Raw genomic sequence first — 16,277 nt, 5'->3', positions numbered from 1 at the left:
GCATGACTAATTCAAAACATATTTGTGTCTTACTAGTTAAATAATGCATGTGCTGTTGCCAGTTTTGACAGTAGTCACAGCCTATTACTAACTCCTAACTGATGCTAAAATTTTAAGTGCCATACAGGAACTGCAATTCCTAACAGTCAGAAACAGATTGCAGATGTGATGTACCTCAAGGGTCCCTCTTTCTGTCCCAGGATAAGATGCACCTGATCAATCAGATCAAGAGAGCCAAAGCTTTACAATGTTAAAGATCCAGATCTGAATTTTGAATCTCAGGCTTCAGCAGAAGCCCTGCATTCATTTTTCAGTTTTGATGTATTCTGATGAGGTTAACAATCTTTTCCTTCTCATTTTTAGAGATATTATAGACCGAAAAAAAGAGCAAAATAGCAGTATGTTTATAGTGTGTAGAACATGTAAACCCCCTCATCGCTAGTGAGTCCAGACGCCTATTTGGACACAAAGATCAGTATTGCATCCACTGATACGATCAATATTGTACCAATTAATATTCTCAGGAAAATCACAGCGCTTCAAGAGTATTTTAGCAGGACAGGTCCAAAGAAGTTGGCTGGAGTTGACTTAAATATGGTCTGGCAGCAGGTTTGGAAGTATAACTCCCGGTGTAGCATTGTCTCTGATGATTGTGTGTAACCATGGCAAAAGATTCTTGTCTTGATGTTTCCTTCTTCACAAGGCCAAAACTGTATCCAGGAAATTACAATTTTCTACCTCCTCTTGGATTAGAAACAGAAAATGCCCACCACTGCATTTAAAGTTAAGAAGGAGTTAAATTTGTGAGTATTTTCTATGACCTATTTCCTAGGGCTTTGCCTAGCGTAAGCGTTAGACGTTTGCAGGCAAGGGACCTTCTGCATGTCATTAGTAGGCTCAGCAGTCAAAGAGTTCCATGAAATTCTTCTATCGTAATTTTTTTTAAACATTAAATCACCATTACACCTTCCTCTATATCAATGATCAATTCTTGTTCTTTCTGAACATACGTAAGAGTATTTTTAACTAAAGTAGAATCAGAATAAGCAATAACTAAGTTGATCTTTCAGCTCCATGCTCTGTACAGTATTATGCTAGCTTTTACGGCTCTATTCTATCCACATCTCTCTACTTACCAATACAGCCACAGAAACATGCTGTTACTTCAGAAATGTTTCCTTGGTTCTGGATGGCAAAAGGCTGTCTGGGTAGAAAGGAAAAAAAAAAACCCCAACACAACAAAAAAGATCTCACTTTCAACATAAAGTACCCTCTCTTCAGGGAGATGCAATAGCTTTGGCAAAGGTTGGGAGACTGGACCTGTTTTTACAAGCCAATGGTCACACGTTACCGCTGCAGCCAAAAGTGCCCCTACAAAGCATAACTCTGCAGCACTCAAAGCACGGATTTCTCATTTCCTTCTCTGTTGCCATACAGTGAAATTAAACTGGTTGGAGTCCTGGGTCTTTTTATGCAACCAGAGGAAGATGCAAGGGCATGGAATGCCCATTACAACTTCCCTGATCCTCAAAAGACAGGCACGTGTGCACAACATCTGAAGGAGATCTTCTGAGCAAGCAGTCTCATGTCTATTCACGTGCCTGAAATTCAGCACATGCATGAAACTTAGCAGGATTATGGTTCTCTTTATATTTTTAAACTCTCCAAGTGGCTTTTTGAAAGCTATAGGAAGGTGGTGAACTTCGACAATGATGGACTCTAAGCACATTTCATAAACACATTTTCTAAAGAATATCAATTTAAAAAAGAAACATTTTGTGGGCAAGAAGGAGCAGGATTTCTTCAGTTTCATGCTACTTATTTGATCTATTTAATTAAGGTAACACCCAGGTATGTAATGAATTATTCCCTATTTTTTCCCCCATCATTTTACTGGGGGATTTAAATATTTTTACGTGTGTCTTCCCTCCCATTACATTGATACAGCATTTGCTTTTTATTACTTCTTTGCCTACCTCCTGAACTACTCATGACTATTCAAAATAAATGTTCAAAATACAGTAACAGGAGAATGCTTCAACATCTCTAGAGGCTGAATATCTCAACACAGCATATTACAGTTGAATTTTCTTCTAAGTCTTAACCTACTTTTAGCAAGATATATTTTACAGCCTTATGACTTCCCAAATTTTTCTCTTAAATGAGAAATAAAGCTCTCCAGGTTTTTATTTCATTTTTTTTCCAGTCTGTATTGATTTTAGATTTTTCTAGTCGCTCAAAGTTCATGTAATAGTTCACTTTATTTTCTCTTGCACTGTTTTCAGCATTTACCTTTACTTTAAATGTCAGAGCCTTTCACTTCTCTTACTTTGATTTCCTTGCTGCCTCTCTTGACACAATCAGTTAGGGCTTGCAGAGAATTTTGGTGTGGTCTCCCCATCTTTTTCCACTTCCAATAATATTTTTTAAACCTCATTGTACCTTTGAACAAGTTTGGTTTTTTTTTTTTTTTTTCTTTGCAAAAACCACACTGACCACTTCTTGTTTTTTTTTAATCTTCTTTGCAGAGGAACTGCAGCCTGCTGTATGTTGGCTATGAAGTCTCAGCAGCCCCAAATCTCCTTCCACACAAAGGGATTCCAATACGTCCTGTTGTGACATGATGCTCACGGACTTCCTTAATTCCACCAAGTGGATTTATTGCAATCTAGTGCTCTGACTTGACTGTGAGCATTTATTTCCTATCAGGTTGAATTCAAGTAATATTTTGATCCCTTATACATTATTCTCTTTGCTGTCAATGACATGTTCTGAAGTGTTACTTCAGAAAGGTAACTAAACACAAACATCCGACTTCAGGTTTTAAAGACAAGCAGCAAGCTATTGTAACGTCATTACCTTCTGTTACAACAAAGAGATGCCTGAATATATATTCATTCAGTACAGATGATAAAATATGTTTTCAATACTTAGGAACATGTCTGATACAAGTGTAGAAAATTCAGACTCGCAAAATTCATAAAGAAATCACGTTTCTTGGAAAGTGAGGAATTCAACAAGAGCTTATGACCATCTTCCTTAACATTTTATTATTATGAAGAGAAATCCTTTACAGATTGAACTAACCGGATGACTATTTCAGTTAATGCCAGCAGTTGAGACTATGACCAGCTCAGAATGGATAACATTTAACAAAACAACATTGCTGCAGCTGCTTAACGATACTCCCTGAAATCCAATAATGACATATATTTGAAGTTTCAATCTTCCATTCAACATGCTATTACTATTTACACACAATTTTTTTTTTTTTACGAGTAAATACACGTGCATCAAGCTGTTTCTTCAGTATTTCATATTACAGGAACTGTATGCTGTATTTTTAAAGCACATAACTGAACTGGCAAAATAAAACAGTTGACATTAAAAAATTGTTTGAAAACTCAGTGCACTGCTTCTGACAAGTTCCACTCAAAATGACTGTAAACACAGAAATAATACATTATTACTGCATGCTTTACTTGCAAGTCATGATTTCAGTTATAAAATTAAACCCACTCCTCACCCCCCAAACCAAGACCACTTTCTATTAGTTGCTCTCTTGTTATAGCTTCCTGCATCTTATATCAAGTCCCCAAATGAAAGTCAGTGTCAAATCTTTCCTATTGGGAAAACAGTTCTTGATCTTTGTGTAACTATATCTTAATGTCAGCAAAATTGTTCTTTCCTCCTGAATCCCTATTCCCCTCCACATAAATTCAGTAACTGGTGGTGAAAAGAGGACTAACAAGATGGAAGAGGAAAACAGTGGTAGTAAGCCTATAAGAACAAGAAAAGACAAAAGTAAGAAGGAAGCAGCAAAACCAGTGACATACTGTGCTCCTCCTTACTTCTGACTATGCAAGAGGCTATTAACTATTCTACTCCTTAACACGGAAGAATATTTCACTTGAACTTGCTTTTTTTAAAAAACTTTTAATAATCTTATAAACTGGGAATGCTTTTCTGTTAACTGCCAATGAAAGGAGAGCTTCTTTCAAATGTGAAGGTTATTATCAATATTCCGACAGAAGGGAGAAGCAAAAGAGGCAGGAACATGTTTAATTTAAAAAGCAGCAAGAAAATAAAAGCCTCCCAAGAAAGCAGACTTACAACCACTCAAAACTGTAGATGATAACAGAAAAAAAAAAAGGGGTAAATTTTAAATGCAAAAGAAGCAGTGTCCTTCTCCATATTGTATCTGAACACTTATTAGTCAGCTGTATGTAGCAATGTTTATTATATACTTCTCAATAGTTTATAGAAGTTGAGTCTTCCAGTCACATCAGTATCACTCTACATCTAGAAAGTAACAGATTGATACACTGAACAACATGAGTAATACTCAAATTTGAGGTGACATTTGGTAAAAATACATTTCAATGTTTTTTTAACAAATGAAACTGAGTTTGCAGCACAGCAATGAATATTTCTTCATGAACATAGAGCCAAGAAGAGTGTATGTAAACAAAATTGGCTTAATCCCCTCCACAGAATGAAATACAGTAGACAAAAAAACCATTTTATCAAGGTATTTATGACCAGAAGTCTCACTCAGCAGGATACCCCATACCATTACTCAAAGAGTTGTATCTCAATTTCATTTTCAGTGAAATTCCTTTCATTTTCTTCAGAATCTTCAAAGGAATTGAAGAAGTACAGAAAAAATGCATGACGTTTTAAGCACATTTGCCTTTTGAGTTGCCTGCATTGTGTCATTGTCTATGTTTTCATCATTGCTGACGAAGAAGCTTGGAAACAGGTCAGCTGCAAGTGCATGCTGCTTTTAAATTTGTTTAGTAACTCTTCCAGTAATCTGTAAAAGGAAAATAGTTACAACCTTGGCAGATTCTGAAAAGGGAACAATTACCAAAGTTTTGGCTATTCTGTCTGTGACTTCAAGTACATTGTCTGCTTAAATAAAGGGCCTAAAACTGGATCTATTCAAATAGCTCAATATTAGAGATATTTAGAAGTATACTAAGTGTGTCAGGATGATCTGTGGCCAGAGAAGGACTTCGCCACAGAGATTTTATCAAGGTGATAAAATAGCCTTTTACATGGCTTTCCTTCCAGATAAAGACCATCTTCTTGAGAGAAACATATTTGCAAATAAACAGAGTGGCAAAAGAACTCGTAGAGAGCGTCATAAGATACTTCTGTAAGGAAAATCCAGAAACTGACAGACCATGTACAACAAAACCAGTATCCCTTATCAAGGCTATGGCTTTTCATGTGCAGCTGAATTGCAAATTTTAGTTCTCAAACTTGTCTTTGGAAGGTATTTCATAGATTTCTCTTAAGTATCACGACTGAAAAATCAAAGATGGTATGACTGTTTTAGGAGAAACATTAATTTGCTGGCAACCATGTGTTTTTGTCCTTTATAGATAACTATATATGAGTTCATTCTGGCACGTAATAATGGTTTGTTTACATCTACATAGCTACCAAGAAGGTACTTGGTGCAGTCGATAATATTTATTATAATCTACAAACTACAGGTGTAGGACCAAGGGTGTTGATGATTCTGTTGTAGGAGATATTTATTGTAATAGCGGAGATGCATTATGAAGTTCTACAGTCTTGCCCGTGTGTTTTATTTTCCCCGTATTCTAGGGAAGAATGTGTTCTCCGAACTTTTTGCTCTATTTCAAAAACAAGCGAGACGTGATTATTGAACAGCCAGTCACAGAAGAAATTATACTGTATGTTAAAAAAAAACCCCAAACAAACCCAAGAACAACAACTTGCACCACAAAAATCAGTATCTGCTTCCTCAGCAGGTCCTCTGGAAGATGACTATGACCACATTCATCATTTGGTATCATAGTAATGACTGTGAATGAACAGAAATGAACAGCTCTAAATCAGTGCACAACTGTGTGTTATTTTACACAAATAAGTGTAGATTACAACGAGCTGCCTGGAACGATGACAATTGTGGTGTAATGCCTTGGGAAACAGAACAAGTTTTGCACCCTCTAGGGCTCAGAACTCCGAGACAGATGTAAAAGTGATGCAGTTCTTGATTCTCATCTGTCCCATGAAGCTCAAATGCTTGTGACTAAGTGAAAAAAAAATAATTCTACAGGTGTTTCGGAAAGTCTGACTTGAAAGAACTCTCCTTACTCAAAACTGATTCCTATCTTTAATAAAGCATAAGAGCTAAGTGAGGCAAGGAGGTATCTTGAGACTTCTTGTGGGGAAGAGTAGGTTTGAATAAATAGACAGAGGACATCTGGAAGAAGGCACAGTCCGCAGACCACAGGCTGCACAAACAGTCTCTTCATGTGTCTACAAAATATTCTAAATTCTGACTGTTAAGTGCAAACTGATTTGATGCAGTTCAGTTCCTGAAAGTACCCTAATACCCATCTCAAGTTCAAAACATCTATACTTATACTAATATACTTATTACAAATCCATCCTAGTTTTACCATACTACTCTTTATTAAACTATGCTTGTAAAACCGACTACCAAATACTAAGCTGGATGCAGCAAAGCAGCTTGGTTGTCAAAGGTTGCTATGCTGGGGAAGGAGGAACCCAAAACTACTCTTTCTGATGTTAAGTAAGAACCACAGACCCTTCTTTCTTGTTTTTAAAATGAAACAGGCCAGTTTTGAGAGTTCCCCATATATCAGCTGGCAAAAGCTTGGACTTTGTTCCTTGGCCATTTTTTTTTATTGCTGCCAAATTCAGTAAGACAATGGACCTCACAGAAACTTTAAGATTAACAAGGGAGGCTAAAACAGACTGAAATTAAAAAATAAATACAAAACTACATTGAACTGATAAGACTAGGATGGGCAAGAGGCATATGCCACAAAGCCATTGGCTCTTCTGTATAATTTAATGTCATGATGAACAAGGACTTAGCTTATTCTTAACTCTGTCCAAAGAGGCTTCTGGTCTGTAATTCAGAAAGGTCAAATACAGTGAACATTAACTCTCTTATAACAAAGTTCTGATACAAGAGTAAAAAACAATGGCTCTAGAGACCAGAAAGGAGACAAGAAGGTGTATTGTACTTACTTTTTGTCAGTTCCACTTGAGAGCTGAGGCAAAGCTTCCAAAGCTTGCTTAAAGCTCGAGCTGCAAGGAAAGCAAAAATACTCATATTCCACTGGTACCAGTCTCAGCTTTCACAGTTTCTCTCTATAAATTCCATGGAGATATGCCAAATTTTATCCATTCTTATTTCAATAAATTAACAAAATATTAACTTGAGACCTGACATTCACGTGCAAATTGAACAAAGTCATCATGGGTTCAAGCAGGTCTCTTAACACTCCTGATGTGATATATACCCATACATCAACAGGAAATGTTAAATCAGCAGCTGATTTGAGATTGTGCTTGACATCCTGGACTCTTCAAGAATTACAGACAGTTGCCAGCCTGCCTTCTACCTCAAACTAAGTGACCATCAGAGTATGAAGCTTTCTGTGCTCAGTAGACAGGTCACGGCATTCTCCCCTACAGAAGGGGGCCTACAGAGAGAATTACAGTAGGTTTGCATTGAGGTAATGTTGATTCATAGAATAATTTAGGTTGGAAGGGGCCTCCGGAGGTCTTCAGGCCCAACCTCCTTCTCAAAGTAGGGCCAACTTTGAGGTCAGAGGAGGTTTCTTGGGGCATCATCCAGCCATGTTTTGAGTAATTTCAGAGATGGGGTTTCCACCCCTCTCTAGGCAACAGATGTCGAAGAGAAGTGCAGGGAACGATGCAGGACCTGCACAGATTAGTACAATCTTGTCAGCAAAAGATTAACATGGTTACTTGTGGCAACTACGACTAGTGACAAGTCCAGGAATAGAGAGGCATCTACAAAGCTCCAGCTTCCAGGGTTCACTGTGCTTTGCCCCTATGCTGATAAGGGCCAATACCACTTCCATTTTATCCAATTTGAGCCAGTGCCAAGTAGTTTTCATTTAGAGGTCTTCATCAATATCAGACACTCAGGATAGGGAAGCAAGTCTTTTGAAACGGAATGCAGTGACACCACAGAACACTATCTGTGACACTGTGAAGACACATTAGGCCCTCAAGCCCTGCAATGTCTCCTACAAAACGTTGATTAGGCAAGATGATTAAATTGCCATCTGCAGACATGTGTAATGCCAACCCTAACAAAAGTGTAGGTAATTAAAATAATGAATGAACCTGCCCATATCCAATCCCCAACATAACCACCTAGAAATTTCAATCAACTTTACTCAAAACTGCTGACAGCTATCTTAGTCTTGTGTTTACTGTATCAACCACTGATGCTGCTAATGCTTTTCTTTCTTCCTTTATATTAATGTGTGCGTGTCCCTCACACTATTTATCTTTGGTCTTGCACCTCACTGAGAAAAAATAAATTGCTGAAAGCCTTTTGAAGGCTTTCATTCCAAGAGACAGTGTGAAGCTGAATTCACTTTCCCTGATTAGGTGTGTGGAGAAGGAATGGGGTATTGTACAAGCTTGTGGAGAGCCCTAATTCTCCATATCCCTATGAAGGGATCCTGCCAGTGTCTGGTTCTGTAGCCTCTCTGATGTGTCTGGCAGGTTCTTTGCTGTGTGCTTTATGCAATTGCTGTGAAAAAAAAAAGGATAAAACTCAGTGACATCTGCTTTTGTCTTGTTTTAGCATCATTTTACTCTGCAGCTATACTGCTGTTAAGTTTTACTTTTTTTTTTTTTTGAGTGGCAAATACTAGTTTGTGTCTAAAAATTCAAGTAAAAAACAAAAAAGTAATTATTTTTTTCAACTGATACAACCTTGCTAGTAATCTGCTTTTCATATATTTACCTAGTATATCATACATTCTATTTGAAGCAAAAATTTTTAATCTTTAATTTACATTATGTGCTTTTGCATATTTACCAAGGATTCCATTACATTGAAAAAGCAGACATTACAGCACATCTTACTTGCTCTCAGGTGTTAGGTATATGGCCACAGTATCTCTCAACGCACAGATTTCAAGTCTTGCCTAAAGACAGAAATACAAATACTGAAACAGTGACACAATGTCCTTTCATCAAGTGAATACCAGTATCCCAAAGCTTCACCTTTTTTAGAGACAATTATTACTGCATGCTGCAGTTGTAACCAGCCTTGGCGTTTAACAGTTTGTTTCCTGTATTTTTCGTTACCATGCTGCTATGTCAGGAGACTACTAAAAGGAACAATTTCATACTTCTGATTCAAGTCAAACTGTTTGTACTGTCACTATGCAGCAGTCTAAAAACATTGGTTTGTCTCTCAGTAACAATAATTCAGCAACAGCAATAAATCTTCAATTCTGTTCCATCTTTTCTGCACTGTGATAGAAAGATAGAAGGACATAACCTTAATTTGCCTGTATTATTTTTTTTTTTTAAATTAAATACAGTGAGCTTAACTTCTCACAGCATGGCTTGGCCAGGGAGGAAGGAAACACACCAGTACAAAAATCCGTCAATACACATTTTATTCTTGGTTTTCCTGTCAATTTTATTTTTTTTCCATCAGATGAGGAAGTAGAATGGTTGTGCTCTGCTTCTTGTCTGTCACCTGGTGGGCACACAAGCTTGGGGATTTTACTCCTGCACTGTATTGTGTGTCTAGATATTAATTTTCACCTAGGAAAACTATGGTGGAGAATGAACTCAAAGATTAAACAAATTTCATAGATCATCCTTTAGTCTTTGAAAAGCAATCACTACCATCACAGGTTTTATATGAAATGGAAACATTCTGCATGTGATCAATACTTTAAGTCATTTCATTTAAAAATATAAAGTGAACTTCATCCAAATTCATATTCCATTCTTGTTCATCAAAGATAAATTTAATCCAGTCAGCCATTACAGAAACTAATTTACATTTAGCCCCAACTAATACGACATTCATCTTCCAAACCGAAACTTTTTATAATGCAACACAGACATCTAATTCCAGTTCTAATGAAAGGCTTTGGCTTTTAGGTCTTCCCCTCATCTCTCCCCTAGGTAGGAAGCCAGCTGAGATTTATGCTTTTTTAGTGCCAGAACCTTCTGGCATAAAATAGGACATAGCCACCCACCAATTTCAAACTCATAAGACATGCTTTTCTCACCACAGGATGTTTCACCTCTTTTTGTATGGTGCTCCAGGATGAATGGCCTTGGACTTTTCGAAGTCCTACACATAAGATTCTGGAGTCTTTCCTACATTTTAGGAGGTAGCAGTACCATGGGGAAGTGTCACATTCTCAAATACCACAGCTTAAATAAACATGGTGGAAGGGCAAACCCTGCAAAACTGTGGGTCATGGGACGTGGGAATACAGATTCAGGCTTCTCTTTGGGAATGGGTATTTTTTCATCAGTCTGACCAGGCTCAGATCACTCTCACACTGCTGCTGTCTGCCAGACAGGATTTTCTATGTTCAGAGGAACATGACCATGAGTGACAAATTTACAGTAGGGAGAGAAAATCCTTTCAATCATGGGTTTAGGTAGCAAGTTCATACTGTGGGTTGTCTAGTCAAAAATGATATATGGGTAGCTTTGTTGCTATTCATTGATTTTGTTTTAAATAGGCAATCTTATCTGGCTGTGATCTTCCTACATTAATTCTCTGTCCAATGCAATTACTCCCAGCAATTAGAAAATAAGGCTTGCAATTGGATAATTATTTTCCCATCATAATGCAAGAATGCTGTCATGTACAATGAAAATTGGGAGTTTGCTCTTCTTGCCGGTTACAGCCATAGCAATCATTGACTCAAAGGGATTTTTTAAAAAAAGATTTTTTTCTTAGAGTCCTTTAAAACTTACCCAATAGCAAGAACAACAACCAATCTAGCTGTAAATGACGAAGGCAATATAAGAGTATCTGTTCTACCTATGCTGCAACAAAGTGCTAATGTAGAAACAGCATAACAGACAAGTGACTAATTTTGCAAAGACTTGCAAGAGCCTACCACATCCTATTTTCAAGATTTAAAAATCTCAAAATACCACAAAATTGTTTTTTCTTTTAAAATTTTTTTTTTTATGACAGGCCAAAGACAATATTTAATGACATTTCAGATACCATTATGATGCTTTTTATCTCATAGGATATAGGTAACCTTTTATGCACTCGGACACAAAGACAATACTGAAATATAATCAAACCCAAGAAGCAGTACCCCAAAGGCTGTTCATCAATAAATCTGAAATAGGTTGTATACTAATCCTTTTTATCTCCTTGCTCTCATTGCTACAATAGATCCAACAAATACACAGATTATACCTCTCTCTTATTCTCAGTTTTCTAGATTCAGATGTTTGACAGTACAAAGTATTCAGGTACCTGTAAAGCTCCATTTTTGCTGAAGGATGAAACACACTGCATCAGTCGACTCAGTTCTTCAGAGACTGCTTCTACAACTCTTGACATTACCCGAGGAACTAAGTCTTTGGAAATGGTAAACACCTGATTTTTATGAAAGAAGAATCATGAACACAATAGCTATAACAGAAATGTTTTCTACAATAACATTTCAGTAAAAAGCATTAAACACTTGATTGAAAGGACCACTTCATTTTTATCAATGGACAAAAAAATTTTAGAACAACTGGAATATGAAGGATTTCTTTTGATGCTACCCTCTGCTTTGACCAATCACCTGTTAATAGCAATGTTAGTTATATGATACGTGACAATAACAACTTTCTTGCAATGCCTAAAAGCAGCTGGACTTCAAAATGTGTTCTCAGCTGATGGATGCAGGTACTCAGGTGGTTGTACATAGACTGCTGTTCTGTAGATAGTACCTTTCATTCAGGGTTGTGTGACTGACTGACACAATTACACATTCAGCCACTTTTTACCCACGTATTTTGCTTTTTCCTCTAGAATCCTTTATATGTGACCACTGTCAAATGGCTAGTGTCTTTATGCTCTGTGGCAGAGATAAGCCTTTGAAAGGGTTTGAGAGTATGGTGGTATAATGGATTTTCATTTAGATTCTTCCACCACTGCCAGTTCCCTGGCAAAACCACTACACCTTACTGCTTTTTCCATACATCAGGATCATCTTTTTAACTGCTTATTTGTATAACCTTTTAAAGTGGTACTTGGATCCTCCATTTTAGGTTCAGAATAGCAACTGCAACACAACAGCAACGCAAAATTAAACATTAGATCTATGCCTGAAGGAAAGCATGAAGAAAACAGTCTTCCTTAAAGGGAGCTTTAAGGAACCGAAAAATTGTTGGTGAATTAAAAAAAAAAAAAAAAAAGTATGGTTTTTCTACACAGAATTGGGGAAAATGCAGGCCAAGAGGTTGGAATATAGGAGGAAGTGAGATTATAGGTCAGACAGACCAGAATTGTGTCAAGACTTAAAAGTGATGATAAAGCTGCACTAAAACTGCACAGGACTGGGGGAGAAGATGACACAAGGAACTGAAGATGATGTGACTGAAGTGGTGCAAGAAGGAAAATGGACTGCACAGAGTTTTTAAACACTTCCCTCCCCGCCCCTGATTTCTGCTTTAAAATGATCTAAAAAATTAAGTAATAGAATGATTTTTTGCTAGAATACCTTTGCTTTATGTGAAGTTTAGAACTCATGTCTGACAAGGAAATGTAGTAATTGACAGAAGATAATAATACACAAGTGTAAAAGCAAATTAAGGCAGGGTGGGGAAACAAACCCAGAATGCAAGATTCCTACGCAGTTTTCAGTGATTTAAGTAATGAATTGTGTATCAGGGATCCCACAAAGCTGACTGTTCCAAAAGGCATAATTCAAACACGCAGCCTGTTTCACTTAGCTTTTGTGGGTCAAAACAGTTAAGTGACATACTTAGCTGTATGGTAAGAAAAAAAAAACAACAACCAGTAACGATTTCGGAAGGGGTCATCTTATTCAGCAGCAAATATTGCTGAGCAATTCAACACAAACATACCAGGAACATGCCCAAAAACCTTCTACTGAGAAGAGAATATTTGTGCCCACAACGAGCACTCTTGAAGTTACTATACAGAATCCAGGAAAAAAAATTCTCAGCAATGGTGAATCATCACAAATTTGCAATAAGAAGCTCTTGTTTTGATTTCAGTTAAATTTGAATTCAAAGGTAGAGAAACAACTTTCTTTCCACTTCAGTCCATGCTCACTGTTCAGCTGATGGTTAATTTTTGCTGTTTCAAACTACAGAAACTTGCAGCCTTGCTAACAAAACTTAAATCTGACCCAGCTTACAGAATTTCACCAGAAAACAGTGGAAATGGGAGTTTCATCTTGACACACATTTTCATATTTCTGTAATATTTCACATCTAGAAATTTATGAGGCAACACTATTTGGGCCAAAATCAGTATCGGTCTCAATGAAGTCAGCAAGGCAGTGCACCTTTCTGTTGCAGCAATTTAACGAGTATGCATGTTTACAGGATTAGCTCCATAAGTCACAAAAGCCTTTGACTTTTTTTAAAGCAAAAACTCTCATTTTCATTAATTTCCACTACACTGAAAAAGAAAATTAAAAATGAATATCATGTTGGTATATATTTTTGGTGCTGCTTACTCCCTCATTTGGAAGCATTTGGTAAAATCAGCAATGCTTCTGTGAAAACTGCTATAAGTAAATACTGAAATGGAATAAAAAATATTGCAAGTGATATTTAAAGTTTCTGAAAATATTTTAACTTGTATGAAGCCTTGTAATTTAAGGAGGAATGAAATAAACAAAAACCTCAAGTGAATCTCATCAGATTTTAAGTAGATGGAAAAGGCAGAGCAGCTATACTTGTGGTATTTTGAAAGGTAAGAGTGATATTACTACCAATGCTTGTACAAGAAGCAGTAGTAATCTGGTAACACTCTTGATGATTAGAAGGAAGGAGTATGTAGAACAGAGGCTTTAATTTAAAGGATTATAGAAAATTCCTGCATATTATCACAAAAGGCCAAATAACTGCAGCTCTGCAAGTGTACTATTTTAATAATAATATTTTAATTTTAATATGCCCTCCCTATCATAAGCCATTACCTACCTAAGTATTTCAAACACAACCTGTGCTGTACAGAGACTATAAAACTTTCTGGTTTTAGGTTTCCACTTTTCATCCTATGTACAAGAATGATATAGATGGCCTTTTCACTCTGAGTGGCATATGTTGAACACTTCTTCCAAAGTGAAGCACAAGCTCATTTTCATATGTTGTGGAAAATAAAGTTAATCAGAGAAAGTGAGCATCATAACTATCTCTCTCTCTCTATATTTCATCTGCAAGAAAAGGGAAGAACTGAGCTTTAGATTTTGGCTTTCCTCTTCATCAGACAGTGGAAACAAAAAGGTGTAATGGAGTGTTACTGAGGATAAACAGGAACTGTTCGTCTCCTCTTGCCCTTAAAAAAGTTAGCAGTTGCATACTTGGTTGGCTAAACCTAATCCAAAGCACTCACATCTATACTGAAGACACTTCAATAGAGGTACGGTTTTCAGGGGTGATGAAAGCCAGGATCTACCACACGAAGTACACTGTTTCATGCTTACATTCATATGAATTAATTTCAGTCTGAAGTTTTTCTCACCTCTGCATGCACAGCAATGATATTCACTAATGCTTCTTTCAAATAGTTTCTGACGCCTGAAACAAAACAAACAGGATAATTACTTTCATTCTGTTGTCTCAACAAAGCCATAATATTCTACTGTTCAATACTGTACTTTTTCTTTTCATTCTTTCACTAGCACTTTTGCAATCAGAGGCAGAAAGAGAAAGTTCCATAGCTACACCACCAGCCTATTTCCTTTTTCAAATCAAATGGAGAAAGGCACATTTCCTTACAGCAAAAGGTTAAAAAACCCAGCAGGTTCCTGTTTCAGTATTCTTCTTCTCTGGTAACCCCATTTCACCAACTTTGCCATTTAATTAAAAGCTACCTTTATTAAAAAATAAATTCTGGATGCCTTACTAGAATACACATACCATGGCACAGAACATGCACTACAGCTCAATAAGTTCTAAAGAAACAGAGAAGACAAGGGGTTTTGTTTGTACAACAGTCTTCAAGAAGATCTTACTACTTTATCAGCTTCTCTGACTGTAAGTTATTATTATAGATAGAAATAGCGAGGACTCTTTCTCTGAAAGCAGTTCAACAGATATTACTCATGGCAGTTTATAGGAGATGTCATGCCTTAGTAGAAATTTCCTCTTGGGGAGGGTGGAGAAGTCAAATAAGCATTTTATTTACCAACCATATGAAATGTTTGTCAATTTATATTAAACAGGAAATTCTAAACAGAAGGACATCCAGCAGGGTATGCTTCAGTTAAGACAGGCTCCTATGCTGCTGTAATTCTGGAGTAACTTCCCAGACCTGGACTCTAGCTGTGTAAGATCTAAAATAGGCAAAAATCTAAAATTGCACCATTTGCTTTTCTGGGCGCTTCACTTTGTAGGCAAAGGCAAATGAGAAAGCATTTAACTTATTAAAGTATGCATAAATGTTGGAAGTGCAACACAAAGTAATGAGAGGGTTACTGATCCACATGACCTCAACTTCTGATATCAATTGCTCTAGCATGAATCAGAGAAAGTGCAATGACCCCATCACTCCCTGTGGTATATTCAATTGACAGTAAAAGATCAGAATCGTGGACAAAGACTGGTGAGACCACACAGCTCAGAGATCACAGTGTGATTAAGGCTGCTGTTATAAAAATTACAAAGTGAGCCTTTAATCAGTTCATCTTACTTGCTCCACCTTTCCTCAGATAACACTGATGCAGCGACTTAATCCTGCTACAAAAAATAGCTTTAAAAGGAGTTACCCAAGATCATCAAAATGAGTTATTCTATGGGAGAATAGAGTCATATCTCACAACTGCCAGCTTGGTTGTGCTCATTTTTTTAACCACTGGTCCCACAACTTGTCTCAAGATCTAAGAAGGAGACACTTGGTCTTACTTAGATAATTATGGACGAACATTTTATAAGAGCAGGACAAAAGGACAACAGGACCCCCTTGCATGAGGTACGAACACTTTCCTCGCCCGCATCTACACTGTGCGATGCGATGCAGCCTAGAGTTTAGATTGGAGGATGCTTCCCAGAGGGATCACGGGTCTCCTGTTGGAAGCAAAGGTGCTTGGGGGAACGGAAGAGATGTTGACCAGTGACTCTTGTTCCAACATGCAGTCAGGACGTAGCTGAGATCTGTACCCAGGCCTGTGTATCAAGACAGTCTCTGTTTCAAAAGTTCATAGCAAAGAGGCAAGCATCAAAGCAGATTTTACTGCTCTCACTAAAAGCTG

At 37.1% G+C, this 16,277-nt stretch overlaps 1 protein-coding gene across 2 annotated transcripts in view; it reads right to left on the bottom strand.

The window, feature by feature from the left end:
• Positions 1 to 3,024: 3,024 nt before the first annotated feature.
• Positions 3,025 to 16,277, bottom strand: part of EXOC2 (exocyst complex component 2) — a 137,298-nt gene continuing 124,045 nt past the window's right edge. For both annotated transcript variants that reach the window (XM_069808981.1, XM_069808982.1), the window contains exons 24-28: positions 14,549 to 14,604; positions 11,315 to 11,437; positions 8,923 to 8,984; positions 7,039 to 7,098; positions 3,025 to 4,816 (exon numbers count right to left, since the gene is read on the bottom strand). In XM_069808981.1, coding sequence (XP_069665082.1) covers positions 4,723 to 4,816; positions 7,039 to 7,098; positions 8,923 to 8,984; positions 11,315 to 11,437; positions 14,549 to 14,604 — 395 coding nt within the window. In that variant the 3' untranslated portion in view covers positions 3,025 to 4,722. The remainder of the gene's footprint in view (positions 4,817 to 7,038; positions 7,099 to 8,922; positions 8,985 to 11,314; positions 11,438 to 14,548; positions 14,605 to 16,277) is intronic.

This window comes from Haliaeetus albicilla, chromosome 21 (assembly GCF_947461875.1).
Source record: "Haliaeetus albicilla chromosome 21, bHalAlb1.1, whole genome shotgun sequence".
Lineage (NCBI taxonomy): Eukaryota > Metazoa > Chordata > Aves > Accipitriformes > Accipitridae > Haliaeetus > Haliaeetus albicilla.
Note: the sequence above shows the minus strand (reverse complement) of the source record. Positions and strands in the feature narration are given on the sequence as shown.